General features: G+C 47.6%; 1 protein-coding gene across 2 annotated transcripts in view; it reads right to left on the reverse strand.

Moving 5' to 3' along the window:
- TMPRSS9 (transmembrane serine protease 9) overlaps positions 1–20,746 on the reverse strand; it is a 60,310-nt gene that overhangs the window by 18,373 nt on the left and 21,191 nt on the right. Inside the window, exons 2-8 of one of the 2 annotated variants that reach the window (XM_086410285.1) lie at positions 15,043–15,209; positions 10,989–11,099; positions 8,398–8,465; positions 8,114–8,289; positions 7,229–7,270; positions 3,144–3,257; positions 1,242–1,413 (exon numbers count right to left, since the gene is read on the reverse strand). In XM_086410285.1, coding sequence (XP_086266411.1) covers positions 1,242–1,413; positions 3,144–3,257; positions 7,229–7,270; positions 8,114–8,289; positions 8,398–8,465; positions 10,989–11,099; positions 15,043–15,120 — 761 coding nt within the window. In that variant the 5' untranslated portion in view covers positions 15,121–15,209. Of the gene's footprint in view, positions 1–1,241; positions 1,414–3,143; positions 3,258–7,228; positions 7,271–8,113; positions 8,290–8,397; positions 8,466–10,988; positions 11,117–15,042; positions 15,210–20,746 lie in introns of both variants that reach the window. The other variant, XM_086410284.1, reaches the window with a different exon arrangement.

The following is a 20,746-nucleotide window of genomic DNA, read 5'->3' on the forward strand; positions in this document are numbered from 1 at the left end:
TCCCCGGGTCCTGCAGCCAGACTCCAGGAACCAGCTCTGCCTGCCAGTAGTCTGGCACCAACCCCAGGACCTGGCTTCACCTGCCAGTGGGTGGGCAACAACCCCACTTCAGTCTTCAGGATCTGGACTCCACCCGCCAGTCAGCACTAGCCCCGGGCCCCCTAGGATCCCACAACTAGAGAGCTCGTGACCAGGACCCACTAAACAGCAGCCCACAGCACCCACACAGGGCAGTGTGGCCAGCCAAGCCCGCCAGACCACCCACATAGTCACCCGCTTTTACAACAAACGTTAAAGGAACTTCTCAAGGATGTGGAAACCTTGAAACCCTTGCGCACAGCTGGTGGGGATGGAAAACGGTGCAGCCGCCGTGGAGAACAGGATGGCGGCTCCTCAAAGGAGAAAACATAGAACCAGCATATGAGCCTGCAATCCTACCTCTGGGTTTATACCCAAAGGACCTGAAAGTAGCGACTCACATACTCTCACAGCCACATTTGTAGCAGCATTATTCACAACAGCCAAAAGGCAGGAGAACCCCAAGTGTCCATCGATGGATAAATGAACAGACATGTCCAACAACACACTGGAATATTATTTAACCAAAAAAGGAAAGAACTGACACCTGCTGCAGCCTGGATAAACCTTGAGGACGCGATGCTCAGTGAGAGAAGCCAGACACAGAAGAACAAACACTGATCCCACTCACAGGGGGTCCTAGAGGAGTCAGAGCCACAGAAACAGGAGGTAGATGGCGGGGCCAGGGGCTGGGGGGGATGGGGAGTCAGTATGGATATTTTGTGGTTGTTGTTGATTGGTTCTTATTTTTTGGCCACCTGGCCTGCTGGATCCTAGTTCCCCAACCAGAGATTGAACCTGAGTGTCCCCAGTGTTGGAAGCGTGGAGTCTTAACCACTGGACCACCAGGGAAGTCCCTGGGTTAGTGTTTAAAGGGACAGCATTTCAATTTGGGAAGATGAGAAAGTTTTGGAAATGGATGGTGGGGATGATTACATGGCAGACAATGTGAATGTACTTAATGCCACTGAGCTATGCACTTGAAATGGTAAATTTGTGTTATGTATATTTTGCCACAATTAAAATACATTCAGATTTAACAAAAAGAAAAGAGAAGGAAAGAAAACAGCGAGTTCCAAGACACTCCCAGGGTAGTGGAGTCCCCAGAGTGGAAGGAAGATGGGATACAGGTGGGCTCTGAGCCTGCAGGGACGTGGACTCACTCGTTGAAGCAGTGGGCAGCGGACACCAGCCACCTGGCGCTGATGATGGCGGCCCCACAGAAGTGCTCGTTGTTTTCACGGAGGCTGACTTGCCAAGGGAACTCCCCTGGGGACGCTTCCACACCACCCACAATCCTGCCAGCTGTCTTCCAGCCAGGCTGCAAGCCACAGTCTGCAAGACAGAGATCACCAACCAGGACCCCCAGAAGGCAGGATTGCAGTTGCACAGGGGCCATCCTGGCACATCTGTCTCCAGTCTCTCATCCCCACGGTCCCCACATCCAAATGTCAAAGATCTGAACCAGCAAAGCACCAGATTCTGGGAGACCACATGGAACAGAGTCTCCCTCATGGCCTCAGAAGGAACTGGCCCTGCCAACTCCTTCCTCTCAGCCTTCTAGCCTCCAGAGCAGGGAGAGAGTAAACTTCTGCTGTCTCTTCCACTGAGCCTGAGGTCCTCTGTTTTGGCAGATCCAAGACAATCATACACTAAACTCAGCTATATGAGTGCTATGTACCTATGTGACCAACCCCCAACACAAAACTCTGGACACCAAAACTTGGGTGAGCTCCTCCGGGTTGGAAACACTGTGTGTGTGATGCCACATATGCTTCTGGGAAAATTGGTTAAGCACTGTCCACCTGACTCCACTGGCAGAGGCTAAACGGAAGCTTGCTTGAGCTTTGTCTCTCCTGGACTCTGCACTTTTCTTTGCTGACTTTCAGCTGTATCCTTTCACTGTAAGAAGGTATAACCACACATACTGCAGCTTTACCAAGTTCTATGCATACCTCCAGTGAATCACTGAGTCTGAGGGGGTTGCAGGGACTCCTGACCACACCTGCCAATTTCAACCAGCCTCTATATTATCTTGCACATCCAGGCACCAGACACTATGAATGTGTTCTTCACCATGTATTTTGAAAGTTTCCAAGTCTTTATATGTCCATCTTTTCATAGGATGCCATATCTGTTTATTTAGTCTCCTTTTATGTCCTTCAGCAACATTTCCTAATTCTATTTAATTGCTATTATAGACACGAAATGTTTATTTTGTGTTCCTATTGATTAGGTGGCACAGTGGGAAAGAATCTTCCTGCCAAAGCAGGAGATATGAGAGACACAGGTTCAATCCCTGGGTCAGGAAGATCCCCTGGAGGAGGAAACAGCAACCTACTCCAGTATTCTTGCCTGGGAAATCCCATGGGCAGAGGAGCCTGGCAGGCTACAGTCTGTGGGGTCACAAAAAATCAAACACAACTGAGCGACTGAGCACACGTTGATCAACAGTGAGATTTTTTCCATTATATCTTCTAACCTGTTCTTACTTGTATAAAGAAAAGCAATAACTTTTTTATGTGCTAGGATTTATCTCCTCCTCATTGTTGAACTGTCTTATTTTTCCAATCTCCTTTTAGTCAATATATTGATTCATTTAGATAATCATACCCAAATTTTGATAGTTTTCCCTCTTCCTTTCCCATACTTATACCACTGTTCCTGCCTTATCGCATGGGCTAGCATTGTTAGAAAAATGTTGACTACTCTTACGACATTTCAACTGTAATTTTCCCTTGCTCAGATCCTTTTGGTGACTCCCCACTATGTACAGGACAGATCTCCAGTTCCTGGTATTCGAGGCTTCCCACAGTTTGACCAGGACCTCTTATCAGCCTGATATCTTCCCTTCTCACCCATACACCTCGAGCTCTCCCTCCTCTGCTTTCTGCTCACGTTTCTTGTCATATCACAGGTGCTCCCTCCCTTTCTCTGCCCAGCTCCAGTGAATGCCAGACCCACATGACAGCATGTGATGGGCACAGTGGGCCAGAGCGCAGAGCCAGCAGCTGACCCTGGAAAGGCAATGTGGCCTGTGGGCCAGTTCAGACAGGCAGACTGACCGCAGTGGGCCTCGTCGGAGCCGTCGGAGCAGTCCGCGGTGTCATCACACTCTGGGTTCACCTTGGTCACACACTGGCTGTTCCCGCAGGAAAAGACATTCCCTGGACAGTGGCCTGAGGGCAGACAAGAACCAGGTACTTGACCTCACGCCATCTCTCCTGTCTGCACAGAGATTTCTCTCTCCAGGCAGAAACTCCAGAGCAGGAAAAACATCACTTCTCTGCTTTCTTTTCACTGAGTTTTTCTGAAACAATCTTCTCAGAGTGAGTACAGACAGGTAACACACCAGAATACCAGTCAGCACCCGGGCCGGCTGTGTAACCCAAGCATACATGCCCCCTGTGTGCACTTGTACATTTCTACCATCCATTTTTTAAAAAAAGAAATAGGTGAAATTGATTTTTTAAATTGTAGTAGAGTACATATAACATAAAATTTGTCACTGAAGTGTAGGTTCACATTTAGGGTCAGTCATTCTCTGCAGGGGAGGGGGCCGTCCTGGGCACTGTGGGGTGGAGAGCTTCGCCAGCCCACCACCTCTGGATGCCAGGAGCTCCCCAGCCGTCATGACTACAAACGCTTCCCAGACATCATCAAGTGTCCCCTGGGGGCAGGACCACCCCTAGTTCGGAACCATTGATGTAAAGCTGAATAAATGTAAAAGAATACACCTGCCAATGCAGGAGATGCAAGAGACATGGGTTCAATCCCTGGGACAGGAAAATCCCCTGGAGAAGGAAATGGCAACCCACTCGGGTATTCTTGCCTGGGAAATCCCATGGAAAAAGGAGGCTGATGGGCTACAGTCCGTGAGGTCACAAAGGGGTGGACACTGTTATAACACATGTTGTGAGCCAGCTGGGAGGGCAGTCATCAGAATATTTAAAGCAGTGAAATTCTAGGTGGTCCATACTCTTCCCGCCCCCCCAAAACTTTTTGCTGTCTTTTCTTTTAACAAAAACATTACATCACTTAAAAAATATAATGCCTTCTTCTAATTATGCTTAGCTCTGAACAATTAAAAGTGCCTCATTTTTTTAAATCCTTTGCTCACACAGGACCATGACTCCATCTTCCCCATAAAAGGCTAGTGCACAGAACTAGCATTTACTGTGTTTGAGGGATTTCCTTTGTGTGCCTTAAAGAAGCTTCAGGAAACCTCTCTTGGTGTTTGCAAACAGAGAAAATTGGGCAGAGGGCAAGGGGCTGAAAAAACATACTTGATTTTTTAAAATTGAAGTACAGTTGATTTATAAGCAGGACAAAGGCTAACAGAGTTTTGCCAAGAGAATGCACTGATCATAGTGAACACCTCTTCCAACAACACAAGAGATGATTCCACACATGGACATCACCAGATGGTCAATACTGAAATCAGATTGATTATATTTTTTGCAGCCAAAGATGGAGAAGCTCTATACAGTCAGCAAAAACAAACAAAAAAAAACAAAACAAAAAAAAACAGAGACCAGGAGCTGACTGTGGCTGAGATCATGAACTCCTTATTGCAAAATTCAGACTTAAATTGAAGAAAGTAGGGAAAACCACTGGGTCATTCAGGTATGACCTAAATCAAATCCCTTATGATTATACAGTGGAAGTGACAAATAGATTCAAGGGATTAGATCTGATAGAGTGCCTGAAGAACTATGGATGGAGGTTCGTAACATTGTACAGGAGGTGATGATCAAAACCATCTCCAAGAAAAAGAAATCCAAAAAGGCAAAATGGTTGTCTGAGGAGGACTTACAAATAGATGAGAAGACAAGCGAAAAGCAAAGGACAAAGGGAAAGATATACCCATTTAAATGCAGAGTTCCAGAGAATAGTAAGGGGCGATAAGAAAGCTTTTGTGAGTGAACAATGCAAAGAAACAGAGGAAAACAATAGAATGGAAAAGACTAGAGATCTCTTCAGAAAAATTAGAGATACCAAAGGAACATTTCATGCAAAGATGGGCACAATAAAGGATAGAAACAGTATGGACCTAACAGAAGCAGAAGATATTAAGAAGAGGTGGCAAGAACACAGAAAAACTATACACAAAAGATCTCAATGACCTGGATAACCACAATTGTGTGGTCACTTACCTAGAGCATCCCAGAGTGTGAAGTCAAGTGGGCCTAAGGAAGCATCACTACGATCGAAGCTAGTGGAGGTGATGGAATTCCAGCTGAGCTATTTCAAATCCTAAAAGATGCTGCTGTTAAAGTGCTGTACTCAATATGCCAGCAAATTTGGAAAACTCAGCAGTGGCTGAAAGACTGGAAAAGGGCAGTTTTTATCCCAATCTCAAAGAATGTTCAAACTACGGCACAATTGCACTCATTTCACATGCTAGCAAAGTAATATTCAAAATCCTCCTAGCTAGGCTTCAACAGTATGTGAACTGTGAACTTCCAGATGTTCAAACTGGATTTAGAAAAGGCAGAGAACCCAGAGATCAAATTGCCAACATCCACTGGGTCATAGAAAAAACTAGAGAATTCCAGAAAAATATCTACTTCTGCTTCATTGACTATGCTAAAGCCTGTGGCTGTGTAGATCACAAAAAAATTGTGGAAATTTCTTAAACAGATGGGAATACCAGAACACTTTACCTGCCTCCTGAGAAACCTGTATGCAGGTCAAGAAGCAACAGGTAGAACTGGACATGGAACAACAGACTGGTTCAAAATTGGGCAAGGAGTATGTCAAGGCTGTATATTGTCACTCTGCTTATTTAATTTACATGTAGAGTACATCTTGTAAAATGTCAGGCTAGATGAATCACAAGCTGGAATCAAGACTGTTGGGAGAAATATCAATAACCTCAGATATGCAGATGACACCACCCTAATGGCAGAAAGTGAAGAGGAATTAAACAGCTTCTTGATAAAGGTGAAAGAGGAGAGTGAAAAAGCTGGCTTATAACTCAACATTCAAAAAACAAAGATCATGGCATCCAGTTCCATCACTTCATGGCAAAGAGATGGGGAAACAATAGAAGCAGTGACAGATTCTATTTTCTTGGGCTCCAAAATCACTGTAGATGGTGACTGCAGCCATGAAATTAAAAGACGGTTGTTCCTTGGAAGAAAAGCGATGACCAACCTAGACAACGTATTAAAAAGCAGAGACATTGCTTTGCCTACAAAGGTCCATATAGTCAAAGCTATGGATTTTCCAGTAGTCATGAATAGATGTGAGAACTGGAAAATAAAAAAGGCTGAGCGCTGAAGAACTGATGCCTTCAAACTGTGGTGCTGGAGGACTTTTGAGAATCACTTGGACATTTAGAAGATCCAACCCATCAATCCTAAAGGAAATCAACCCTGAATACTCATTGAAAGGACTGATGCTGAAGCTGAAGCTCCAATACTTTGGCCAACTGATGCAGAGAGTCGACTCACTGGAAAAGATCATAATGTTGGGAAAGATTGAAGGCTGGAGGAGAAGGGGATGACAGAGGATGAGATGGTTGGATGGCTCAATGGACATGAATTTGAGCAAACTCCTGGAGATAGTGGACAGGGAAGCCTGGCGTGCTGCCTGTCCATGGGGGCACAAAGAGTCAGACACAACTGAGCGACTGAACAACAGCAATAGTTGATTTACAACGTGTTCAATTCTGCTGTGTAGCAAAGTGATTCAGTTACACGTGTATATGTTCTTTTCCATATTCTTTTCCATTAGGTTTTGTCTCAGGACATTGAATATATTAATAGTTCCCTGTGCTATACAGGACTTCACTGTTTATCCATCCTATATACAACAGTTTGCATCTGCTAATCCCAAACCCATAATCCTTCCCTCCCTGACCCTCCTCCACCTTGGCAAGCCCAGATCTGTTCTCAATATTGTGAGTCTGTTCTGTAGATAAGTTTGTTGTAACATCTTTTAAATTCCACATATAAGTGATATCATATGGTATTTGTCTTTCTCTGCCTGACTTACTTCTAGTATGAGAATCTCTAGGTCCATCCAGGTTGCTGCAAATGGCATTATTTCATTCTTTTTTATGGCTGAGTAGTATTCCATTGTGTATATGTGTACATGTGTGGTGTAAACACCACATTTTCTTTATCATTTCATCAAAACATACCTGATTTTAAGTCTCTTTCTGTCAGCGGCCCCTTCTGGCTTCCTGCAGCAAAATGAAAAGATAAAAGAGTATTTAGCAAGTGGCGAATTTCTTTGACAACATCATATTGCAAAGCAGGGAACTGCACTGTCCACCTGGGAGCCACTTAAATTCTAACTTAACTCAACTGAGATAAAGTCAGATCAAATATTCCGTTCCTCATAATAAAGAGCACAATAGCCGCATGGGGAAGGTGGCTGCCAGAGTGGATGGTGTGGACCTGAAACAATTTCATCTGTGCAGAAATCTCTCTCAGCTCTGGCGAGGTTACTAAGACACCAAGTGCATCAGGGGTGGTAGAAGGGGACTAAATGTCCTCCCATGCCAGGCCAAGGCAACAATCTTTCAATCTGCACACTCTGAAATCACATCTGGCTCTCAAATCCCAACACACAGTAATCTTAGAATTTAGAGCATAACAGCTACGCTTAGTTCTATACCAGGGGACCAGGGGCCAAATCTGGCCCACCACTTGTTTTTATAAAGTTTTATTGATACACAGATAAGTGTCCATTTGTTTATATATTGTCTTTGCTGCTTTTGTGCTATGATAGCCAGGTTGAGTCATCTTGACAGAGACCCAATGGGCAGCAAAGATGAAAATAATTACAAGTTGCCACCCTGTGGTGTCTACCATTGAAGGTAAAGCAATGTATATATGTTTCCTCATCACGGAAAGGGTCGATTATGGAAAGTGTCAAGTTTAATGAAACTTCCACCTGGCTCCCCTCTCCCAGCACATCCCTCCCAAAGTCTCCTTGTCTCTGGGGTCACTCCCCTGTGAGCTGGGCAGACACGATGGTGCCACAGGGGGCTGGGGGCTGCCACAAGCCTGGGGTCACTCACCTGTGAGCTGGGCAGACACAATGGTGCCATAGGGGGCTAGGGGGATGCCGAGGCCCTGCAGCCTCGCATGAAGTCCCCGCTGCAATAGCTGCTCCTCCAGGCCTGGGCTTGGCGTCCACAGGGCCAGCAGCAGAAAGTGCAGCCGGAAACGCACCAGGACGCTGGCGTTGCCCTCCCTGGTGGGGAGGACATTGGCCTTGAGAGGGAGGGCACTTTTCAGCTGGAATTCTCTGCAAATCCAGGGGTCCCCCAAGATCCTTTACCCCCAGGAGGCCCTCACTCACCAGTAACTCAGCACCGTGCAGCCCACGCAGCTGGACTCCAACTCTGTCTCTTGAAAGCTGCTGACAAACTGCAACAGAAACAGCAGCCACAAATGTGAGACCCCATGGATACCCCTGGCTGGGAAAGCGGGGGAGGAGGAGAAAAGCACCTCCTCTTCAACTTCGTGCGTGCAGTCAGTTCACACTGCTGAGTGAGCAATGGGGTGGGCAGTCCCAGGGCACGCCTGTGAAAACACAGCTCCACCAACACATGATGGAGAAACATGTGGTCCCTCCACACCCGGAAGCATCCCTCAGCCATGAAAAGGAGAGAAGCCCTGACACTCACAACCACGTGGATGGACCCTGAGAACACGGTGCTCAGTGAGAGAAGCACACAGAGGGACACACAGGGTGTGACTCCACTGACGGGAAACGTGCAGAGCAGGCCGATCCGCAGACACAGAGTGGGTTCCTGGTGGTCAGGGGCTGGGGAGGGGATGGGAGTGACTGCTGATGGGGAGACAGGGTTTCCTTTTGGGGTGATGAAAGCTCCTGGAATTAGAGGTAATAGTTGCACAACTCTGTGACTGTACTAAATGTCACTTTAAAAATGGATGAATTTGGGGGTACTCTTTCTGCCCCCTTCTGATGCCTATGTCAGAAGCTTTCTCTCTCTCCTTTATACTTTAATAAAACTTTATTACACACACACACACAAAAAAAATGGATGAATTTGGACTTCCCTGGAGGTCCAGTGTTTAAGACTCTGCGCTTCCACTGCAGTGGGCATGAGTCCCATCCCTGGGAAGGGGAACCTGCCTGCAATGCGGAAGCCCTGGGTTTGATCCCTGGGTGGGGAAGATCCCCTGAAGGAGGAAATGGAAACCCACTCTAGGATTCTTGCCTGGAGAATCCCATGGACAGAGGAGCCTGGTGGGCTACAGTCCATGGGGTCACAAAGAGTCAGACACGGCTGAGTGACTAACACTTTCACTTTCAGGGGAACTAAGATCCCACATGCCACATGGCATGGGCAAAAAAAAAACAAACAAGTGAGGTATAAGTTGGACTTCTCTGGTGGTCTAGTGGTTAAGTCTCTGTGCTTCTACTGCAGGGGGCATGGGTTCAATTCCCAGTCAGGGAAGTTCAATATGCCACACAATGCAGCCAAAACAAAAGAGGTATAAGTCACCTACCATAAAAACTCACCTTTTAAAAGTATACAGTTAGACGGGGTTTTAGTACATTCACAGATTTGTACAGCTCACCACGATTTTAAAACATTCTCATCACTCCAAAAGAAGCCCATCCCCATTACCAGTTACCCCCCCATCCCCTCCCACAGCCCCTGACCACCAGGAACCCACTCTCTGTGTCTGTGGATCGGCCTGCTCTGCATGTTTCCCGTCAATGGAGTCACACCCTTCGTGTCCTTCTGTGTCTGCTTCTCTCACTGAGCGTCGTGTTCTCTCCACGTCATAGTGAGTGTCAGGGCTGGGTGATGCTCCCGGGTGTGAAGGGTTCACAGCTGTTTATCCATTATCTGCTGATGGACAGTCCAGTTGCTTTCCCTTCGGGGTTATCATGACTCATGGTGCTGTGAGCATCATGTGCAGGTTTCTGTGTGGGCACACGTTTTTGTTTCTCTGGGGCAGACACCCAGGAACGGAATGGCTGGGTCAGGTGGTATTGCTGTTCGTCATTCAGTTCAGTTCAGTCGCTCAGTCATGTCCGACTCCTTGCAACCCCATGAATTGCAGCACGCCAGGCCTCCCTGTCCATCACCAACTCCCGGAGTTCACTCAAACTCACGTCCATCGAGTCGGTGATGCCATCCAGCCATCTCATCCTCTGCCATCCCCTTCTCCTCCTGCCCCCAATCCCTCCCAGCATCAGGGTCTTTTCCAATGAGTCAGCTCTTTGCATGAGGTGGCCAAAGTATTGGAGTTTCAGCCTCAGCATCAGTCCTTCCAATGAACATCCAGGACTGGTCTCCTTTAGGATGGACTGGTTGGATCTTCTTGCAGTCCAAGGGGCTCACAAGAGTCTTCTCCAACACCACAGTTCAAAAGCATCAATTCTTTGGCACTCAGCTTTCTTCACAGTCCAGCTCTCACATCCATACATGATGCTTAGTCGTGTCCAATTCTTTGTGACCCCATGGACTACGGCACGCCAGGCTTCCCTGTCCATCACCAACTCCCAGAGTTTCCTCAGACTCAAGTCCATTCAATTGGTGATGCCATCCAACCATCTCATCCTCTGCTGCCCCTCTCTCCTCCCGCCCTTAATCTTTCCCAGCATCAGGGTCAAATTGCCACACTGCTTTCCACAGAGGCTGCCCCTTTTCAGATTCCCACCAGCCACATAGGAAAGTTCTGATTTCTCTACTGAAATGCAGTTTACAACCTTCCAGTAAGACCTATGGGTCTTATAGTCGGAGGTTCCCACCTGATGCTGCCATCTCCTGCTTTCTAGAAAGCACCAGCTGCGCCCTGTTCATCCCATGGACCCTCTCCCTTCCTCAGTCTCCCCTCTGCCCTGCTGCCTCAGTCAGAGCCCTTGGCCACCCACTTGCCGCCCCCACCCCTGGCTCCCAGGACCCTCACCAGCATTTCCAGAGCGGGCGTCAGCGTGCGGTAGTACTCTGAGGTCTCCTGCTGCAAGCTGGGGGCAAACCGGATCCCACGCAGCTCAGCCATGTGCTCTACGTCGACGCCCTGTGTAGAGAGGGAGGCTGCGGACGAGACCAGGGCCCCATGAGAGCGCCCACTGCAGGGGCAGGGCTCAGTCAGCGAAGCAGGCCTCCAAGGCCCCCCACCACCCCAGGGCTGCTCATCCCAACTAATGGGGGTGGGCTGACGCCCTGGGGGTTGAGTGACTATTAACAGTGCTCTTTTTTTTTCTTTTTAAAGAGGACTATTTTTTTAAGTCTTTATTGAATTTGCTCCAACATTGCTTCTGCTTTATGTTTTTGGTTTCTGACCACCAGGCATGTGGGATCATAGCTCCCCTACCAGGGATCAAACCTGTATCCCCTGCAAGTCCTAACCACTGGACCGTCAGGGAAGTCACTGCATGCCCCCTCATCCGCTCTCACCCATCACTCACCTGAAGGCCCCCAGGTCCAGCACAAAAGCCCCAGGCGTCCCCAGGTTCCCTTAAGGGGAAGGCTGGCTCTCCCTGGGAAGGCTGGCTCTCCCTAGAAACGCCTGGCCCGGGGCCCCAGGTCAACTTCAGCCAAAAATGGCTGAAATGGCCTCAAAAGACCTTACCTCAACTTTGGGGCAATTCCCACCTCCTCCCTGGCGGCTCAGATGATAAAGAATCCACCTGCAAAGCAGGAGACCAGGGTTCGATCCCTGGGTTGGGAGGATCCCCTGGCGAAAGGAGTGGCTACCCACTCTAGTATTCTTGTCTGGAGAATCCCACGGACAGAGGAGCCTGGTGGGGTACAGTCCATAGGGTCGTAAAGAATCGTACACAATTGAATGACTAACACTTTCACTTTCCCTGGAAGAGGGCATCTAATATGACAGGGGCATGGCCACAGTCAGGGATACCAGGACCCTCAGACCCCCACCCATGCCGCCACCCTCTGAACAACACAGCTTCCGACTGTTGGAAACACTGTGGGAACCACATACAGCAAAGAACATTAATGTCTTAAAGAATATAACCCTACAGAGCACACGAAGACACCTGTTTCTGTCAAAAAATATGCAAGACTGGCAAAGGGGCCCCCAGTCAAAAATGATCATACTTGCTAAATTTTAAAAACAGGGGGACTTCCCTGGCGGTCCAATAGTTAAAACTGAGAGGGTAACAGGCAGGAAGGCTAGAGGTCCCCAGGCGGAGGAAATAGACTGTAAGTGTCAGAACAAACTACGAGTGTCAGAGGTTTTTCTTCCTTCTCTATGCAAAATTAAAAGGAGGTTTCTTTTAAAATTCTGTGTTGCCATGAAGACAACTGGTTCCACCTGAACTTGACTTTTTCAAACCTTGAGCTACCCAATGCAGTTTTTCTTATGGAAATGTTTTTCTTAAGCTATGTTAATGAACTGTGTATTTATCTTAGAATCTGCTTTTCTTCAAGTTGGTTTGGCCTAAGACTCAGAACATAAGGGCTCAACAAACCAGAATGTTTTACTCATGGAAATATTCTCTTAAGCTAAGTTAATGAAACTATGTACTTACTTGGAAATCTGCCTTTCTTCAAGATTCATGTCAACTGTTTTATGGCCTAGGATAACTCACCTTGTGACAATGCTATCTCAAAATGCATGTTGTGATGGAGGGACCTGGTGCAACTCTCTCAGTTTTGAGGCATTTCCTTTCTCTAATTAGCAGCCTGCTAATAGGTATATAGCTCCTTACTATAAACTAGCAAGGGGACACTCTTTCCACCCCATTCTGATGTCTAGGTCAAAAGGGTTCTCTCTTTTATACTTTAATAAAACTTTATTATACAAAAAGCTCTGAGCGATCAAGCCTCATCACTGGCCCCAGATGGAATTCTTCTCCTCCGGAGGCCAAGAATCCCAGCATCATTCATGGCTTGTAGCAGCAACCTTTCAAAACTCTGAGCTGCCAATTCAGGGGGCTTGGGTTCAATCCCTGTTCAGGGAAATAAGATCCCACATGCCATGTGCTTTGGCCCAGTGGTTAGGACTCAGCACTTGCACTACTGTGCCCCTGGGTTCAATTCCTGGTCGGGGAACTAAGACACCCCACAAGCCATTTGGCACGGCCAAAGAAAAAAAAATTTTTTTAATTTAAAAATAGAAGTAGCTGTCATCTACACTATGGAAGTCAGGTCCCAGCTCTATTTACTGGAATGAATATTCATCCAGATAGATATTTAGATATTTACTTATTGAATGGATAGAACAAACAGACTAAAACAATTCTAAAAATGGTTGTTTTCTCCTGCAAGGAGCTAAAAAGAAAGGTAACAAGAACCCTGCTATGTGGACACAAGTGCTTATGCTCTGGGCCCCCAATAAGCCCCACACTTTTCCTCTGAAATACCCATGGCTCCCATGCACTTGGAGAAACAGTCCAGCCAAGGGCCCATGTAAAACTGTATACCGCTGAGTAAAATTCTGAGCTGTCTGGGAAGGGGACAAATTTGAACTGTAATTTTAAAATTGTTTTTAAATTTTAAGTGCTTCTTAAAGCCTTCCTTGGCTTCAGAGGTTCTGCTGGAGATTTGATCTAACTGTTGTCCGAGAATGTATCTGTGCTTCTAGAATGGAGTTGTGAAACTGACACCTGCTGGGGGACAGGGTTGGGGGGGTGGGGTGCGGCGCATGCGTCCATGCACACACAAAAACCAGTTTTCCTGCACTTCACCTCACAGCCATCAGAGGGCATCTATCAGCCATGCCAGACTTCCAGCTAGTCCAGATATTCACAAACATACATCTATACATTTAAAATATTAAAATATATACATCCCACATTGGGTTGCCAACTTATTATTTTGCCACATGACACCATTTCCCCCCAAAACTGCCAGTTACCATCATCATTTCATGAACGAAGGGTGACTTTCACACCTCCACACAGAACTAAGAAACTCAGATATCTCAGAAGGAGCTCAGGTCAGAGCAGAACTTCCCGTGATGGTGGAAGGTCCTAGATCTGAGCTTCCCCTGCAGGAACCACGAGCCACCCGTGAAATGTGGCTGGCAGGGATGGAGGAACTGGATTTTACCTGTCATTTAAATTAAGTCTAAATGGCACTGGGGCTCAGGGCTACCATGCGGAGGTGCAGGGCAGCCCTGGAACTCTGTATAGTTGGCAGGCATCTGCTGGAGCCTTCCACTGACATGAAAAGACCTCCGTGTGTTTCTGTAACTGCAGCCCACAGCATTCACAACGGGTCATCATTTTGTATGTGTGGGTGTGCGCTCAGTTGTGTCCGACTCGTTTCAACCCCATGGACTGTAGTCTACCAGGCTCCTCTGTCCATGGGATTGTCCAGGCAAGAATATTGGAGTGGGTTGCCATCTCTTTCAGGGGATCTTTCGGACCCAGGGATCGAATCCGTGTCTTTTATGCCTCCTGGATTGGCAGGTGGGTTCTTTACCACTAGCGCCACCTGGGAAGCCTTATTTTGTATGAAGTGAGAGGGACTTCAAATATGAAGTGAGAGGGACTTCCCTGGGGGTCCAATGGTTAAGACTCAGTGCTTCCACAGCAGGAGCATGGATTCAGTTCCTGGTTGGGGAACTCAGATCCAGCATGCTGTGTGCCATGACAAAAAGTAATAATAATAAAGTGGGAGCCACTGTTGACTGTGGGAGGTGGGAAAGTTAATGACTGCTCACTCATTTCTTATATTTTTGGGGACTTTCCAAATTTCTCAAAATAAGTTCCATTTCCCTACTGGTCTCCATTTCACCCTGGCCATGAATCCCCATTAAGAACCCCACATGTGGGAGACCCAAAATTCACAGGTATTACCGCAGCGCCCAGGCTCCCAGCGCCCAGCCTGGCGCTAAGGGCAACATCCAGCGCCGGGCCCCCTGCCTCGCTCTTGGTGGCCTCCGGGGCCTGTACACTCGACCCTTTGCTCTGGGACACCCCTGAGCGACTCCTGGGCATCTTTCTGCCAGTCTCCTGGTGTGTGGACCCAAGCAAGCCCAGGCCACTCACCCACAAGGACTCCCAGGGTGACGAGGACGATGCTGGTGGCCACAACAGTGGACAGGGCCGCCCGGCAGCACATGGCATCTGCAGCCAGGACGTCCTTGGTGGCTCCAGGCACCAGCTGTAAGTCACTGGCAGTGGGCTCCATGGCTCCCGGACACAGGGACGGAGACCTGGAGGCGAGCAGGAGAGAGGCAGAAAAGTGAGGTCAGAGCTAGGGCGGCACTTCTCTTCCCCTAAGCAAGGGTCTTGCTTGTGCAAACGTAGCTGCCATCAATAGCGCCTGAGGCGAGCCTGGACTCTGGTTAACAGATGTGAGCTGATTTAAGCCATTAAGCATGAGGTGATGTTGTGGTGTGGCATAACAGTGACTACAATGCTCCTTCATCCATTAAATGCTATCTGAAAGTCAACTAATGGCTTTGGTTTTTTTTTTTTTTTGGCTGCACCACACAGCTTGTGAGACCTTCGTTCCCCAGCCAGAGATTGAACCCACAGCCGTGGCAGCGAAAGTGCAGACAGAATCCTAACTACTGAACTGTCAGAGAATTCCCAATGGCTTCATTCTTTCAAGTTTTTTAAAATTTTATTTTTGGTTGTACTGGGTCTTCATTGCTGGGCTTTCTCCAGCTGCAGACAGCGGGGCTCCTCTTCACTGTGGTGCTCGGGCTTCTCGTTGCAGTGGCTTCTCCTGTTGCGGAGCCCAGGTTCTAGAGCACGCAGGCTTCAGTATTTGCTGCTCCCCGGCTCTAGAGCACAGGCTCAGTAGTTGAGGCACACTGGCTTAGCTGCTCTGTGGCATAGGAGATCTTCCCAGATCAGGGGTCAAACCAGTGTCCCCTGCATTGGCAGGTAGAGTCGTATGAACTGTGCCACCAGGGAAGTCCATTAAAAAAAATTTTTTTTTAAGTCTTTACTGAATCTGTTACAACACTGCTTCTGTTTTATGCTTTGGTTTTTTGGGGATCCCAGCTTCCCAACCAGGGATGGAACCTGCACCCCCTGCATTTGGAAGGCAAAGTCCCAACCACTGGACCGCCAGGGAAGTCCCGTTTTGTTTTTTTTTAATTGTATTAATTTTTATTGGAGTATAGTTGCTTTACAACAATGGCATTTTTATGAATATGCAAAATTTTAGCATTAGGCTGACTCCATCATAACAATTAATTATATATATATATTTTTAAATCTCTTATTAGGGAGGATGGTGTCTCTGTGGTAAAGATTCCACCTGCCAATGCAAGAGACAAGGGTTCGATCCCTGGGTTGGAAAGATCCCCTGGAGGACAGCATGGCAACCCACTTCAGTATTCTTGCCTGGGAAATCCCATGGACAGAGGAGCCTGCTGGGCCACAGTCCATGGGGTTGCAAAGAGTCAGATATGACTGAGCGACTAAAACAACAAAGGGTAAGAATAAGCTGTGAGATCTAACAGCTCTGGCCTCCAGCTTCCTTCTCTGTTAAATGGGCAGAAGACAATGCCTGCTGCCATCTGGCTAATTCCTGCCTCTCAGGATCCAGGATCTCAGACTCTCAGTTCACAGAGAGCAGAGCTGAGAGGTAGTGACAGGCTGAACTTCGGCACTTCTGCCTCTGAAGTGTCTCTGTGTCAGGCGCCAATAAATTCACTTCAGGCAGTTGGCTTCTGCTCCTTGCAACTACAAGAGCCTTGAATGTGTTCAGCCCTCCCCACTCACAGCATACCCCTGCCCCCGACATGGCTGGATAACTCCCTTCCATTCATGAGACCTGAGCAGACCTCTACTCTAAAGCCTCAGCCTGCAGAGAAGCCTTTGTCTAGGAGGAGATGAGTCACCTTTATGGCTCTGCAGCGGTGGATCTCATTACCTACCCCCACCCCTGCTCCGCATGGATGCTGCCTCCATTGCGTGGGCAGAGAATGACTCATATCTGGCCTCTGACACACTCTTCCCCATTTGAACACCACCCAGAAGGAAGTGGGGAGACAATCCCATTCTACTTCCCTTGACAGGGCTCCATGAAGGTGAGCACTTGGCCAGGTGCTTCTCTGGGGGGAATGGAGCTGCTTTGTAGGCCTGTATGGATGGACAGCGGGTCTGCGCATCAGATAAAATACAGTGTGTGCGTGCAAAGTTGCTTCACTTGTATCGACTCTTTGCAACCCCGTGCACTGTAGCCCACCAGGTTCCTCTGTCCATCGGATTCTCTAGGCAAGGATACTGGAGTGGATTGCCATGCCCTCTTCTAGTGGATCTTCCCGACGTAGGGATTGAACCCACATCTCTTATGTCTCCTGCATTGGCAGGCAGGTTCTTTACCGCTAGCGCCACCTGGAAAGCCCATAAATACAGTATACCCAGTCAAACTTAAATTTCAGATGAATAAGACCTATAGATTTCCCTGGTGGTCCAGTGGTTAAGACTCAAAGCTTCGAGTACAGGGGCACAGGTTTGATCCTTGGTCAGCGAACTAAGACCCCACATGCCACACAGCTCAGCCAAAACAAACAAGCAAACAAAACACACGACAAAAACGTCTTGCGATAGTTAACTTTGTGTGTCCACAGGGCTAGGCCATGATGCTGGCTTTTGACCAAACATGGTTCCTGACATTGCTGTGAAGACATAATTAACATTTCACTAGTTGATGTTGAGTAAAGCAGATGAACTTCTGTAGTTTGGATGGGCTGTATCCAATCAGTTGAAGGCCTTAAGAGAAAAGATCAAGGTTTCCCCCCAAAGAAGGAATACTGCCTCCAGGTAGCCTTTGTACTTGAGCTGCAACATCAACTTTTCCCAGGGTCTCCAGCCTGCCCTGCAGATTTTGCATTTGCCAGCTCCCATGATTGTGAGCTAACTCTGGTCTGTCTGTCTTCCTCTCCATTCTACTGCTTCTCTCTCTAGAGAACCTGACACATACAGTTCCTAACATGTCTTGTGCAAAATTTGGAACATACTTGTATTAAGAAAAAGCATTTAAAAATTTTTATTCAAGTCATTTATTTGGCTATGTTGGATCTCAGTTGCAGCATGCAGGATCTAGTTCCCTGACCAGGGATCGAACCCAGGCCCCCTGAATTGGGAGCACAGAGTCTTAGCCACTGGACTGCCAGGGAAGTCTCCCCAAAATGTATTTGTTGTTTGCCTGAAATTCAAATTTATCTGGGTGTGCTGTATGTTTACTGTTAAATCTGGAACCCCACACCGGGGCCCAGCCAGAATGTCCTATCCGATCAAGGTAACACGTCCTACTGGGAACAGCCACTCTGCACCTCACCACCACCATCCAGAGTTGGTAAGAAAGGGGAGTAGTGCAGAGGTGGGGAGCAAGGTCGTATAATGCTCACCCCTTTATTCTTACACTTGAGCTGAATTGCTGTCTGAGTAGCCAGAGAAGCTCTAAGAATCACTTGATGAAATGTTTTAAGGACAAAGAGACCAAGATTCACTTTTGTGATTAGGGCTGGAAACACGAGTGTAGTGTATGAGCTCATTGACAGCCCCCCCACAGACACATACACTACATTCGTTCAGCCCCAGCTGGCCCTGTCACCCCCTACCCCTTGGGTTTTCTAAGGATTCCTGTGTTCTCCAAATTGTCTTGTCATCACCATCATTAGGGCACAGAGGGGCCCCACTGCTATTTAGCATTGAACATAGAAGCTCCATTCACTGTCTCCGTCAATCTGATATTTACGACCGGCCAGGCCTGGCTGCTCTGTGCTGGGTACCCGGCTCTTAATGAGACAGATGTGATTCTCAGCTCACAGAGCATAAATCTTAGTGACAGAGACCCAAGTAAGTTAAAATTGTGGCTACAATAATTGCTGCGTCCATGGGGCTTTGGGTCTCTGTCAAAAGGAAGCTTTGATCTAGACAGGGGTCAGGGGAAGCTTCCTGATGGAGGGATGAGTTACATGAGTTCTGACGGATGAACAGGAATCCAGGCAGTGCCTGGTGGAAGCAACAGATGTTCATACAGTAAGAACAAAATACGTAAAAGCCCTGTGGCAGGAGGGAGCAAGCCAGGGACCTCTTAGAGGAGGTGTGCTAGTCAGCTGCTGCCACGTAACGAGTTATCACACACATAGCTGCTTAAAACAATGCATGTTCCTTATCTCGTGGTTTCTGCAGGTCAGGAATCTGGCACGTTTTAGGGGTCCTCTGCTCAGGGTCTCACTCAGCTGCAAACAAAACTGGGGGAGTTCCCTGAAGGCCCAGTGATTAGGAACTTTCACTGCTGTGGCACGGGTTCAATTCCTGCTAGAGGAGCTAAGATCCAACAAGCTGTGCAGTGCAGAGAAAGAAGTGTGAGCTGGGTAGCATTCTCATCCAGAGGCTCAACCAGGGAGGATCCACTCCCGAGCTCCCTGCTGTGGCCAGAATCTGGTTCCTTGTGCTTGTAGGGCTGAGGCCCCCTCTTTCTGCTGGCTGTCAGCCAGGGGCTGCTGTCAGCAGCAGAGAGCTGTTGAGCTTCACACAAATTCAGAAAGCACTTCCAGCTCTCTCTTGACTCTCCCTCTAGATATCTTGCCAACACCTACAGTGACCAACTGTCTCAGTTTCCCTGGGATTTCTCTGTTTTAGCCACATAAGCCCCGCATCTGTGTGTGTGTGTGTGTGTGTGTGTGTGTTACTTGCTCAGTCCTGTCCAACTCTTTGTGACCTCATGGACTGTAGCCCATCAGGTTCCTCTGTCCATGGGATTCTCCAGGCAAGAATACTAGAGTGGGTTGCTATGCTCACCTCCAGGGGATCTTCCTTACCCAGGTATCAAACCTGCATCTCTTGTGTCTCCTGCATTGGCAAGTGGATTCTTTTCCACTGAGCCACCTGGGAGGCCCCTGTATGCAATCACTAAGTCATTTTATATAAGGGATTTGAGCACCTATGTGTTTCAGTGTCCCTCAGACAGTGAGGGACGAGTGTAATTAGTCTCTTCAGACCGTGTCTATCACCAAGTCCTGCAGATTCAATATCCTGCACTTCTCTAGAATAGGGGGCACTAAACTTCATACGTGGAGAGCCAGAGTGAATATTTTCAGCTTTGTAGTCCCACAGTCTACTATTAATACAACTCTGTCACGTCATAAAACCAGCATCAGGCACATGTAAACACACAGGTATGGCTATGTTCCCATGAAACAGGATTGGCTGGGGTTAATCTGAGGGCCATAATATGGGACCCTCGGTCTAGGGTTCCTCTTTTGTCTTCATCCACACTGCCTAATGCAAGTTGTCACCACCTCAAATCTGAATTATTGCAACAACTTGGACTCTCCACTTCATTATCCACACTAGAGCCAGATTGATCTTTCACCAGGAAAACCCAGTTACTCTTCTGCTTTTCAGCAGTCAAACCCAATGGGTAAAGGGCAGAAAAACAAAGTCAGACAAGAGAGACACACCCTCATCTTAGATTCTGCAGGATTCCAACAGATAAAAGTATGCTAAGGATAAGTCCTCAATCTCAAAATAGCAAAACACACTAAGAAAAAAAACAATCAGCAAGAGTCAGCGGAAAAAAAGAAGACAGTACTAGATACTGAAGACATTCTGAAAGTGAAACCATCTGAGATTATAAAACAATATATATGACAATATTTTATATGCTTAAAACTCATTCAGACATAAAATAATTGAAAACAGGCTGGAACACAGACTGGATGGACATGAGTTTGAGCAAGCTCCGGGAGTTGGTGATGGACAGGGAAGCCTGGCATGCTGC

Source organism: Bos grunniens, chromosome 7 (genome assembly GCF_055505025.1).
Source record: "Bos grunniens cultivar Pamir isolate PY7600 chromosome 7, Bosgru_T2T1.0, whole genome shotgun sequence".
NCBI lineage: Eukaryota > Metazoa > Chordata > Mammalia > Artiodactyla > Bovidae > Bos > Bos grunniens.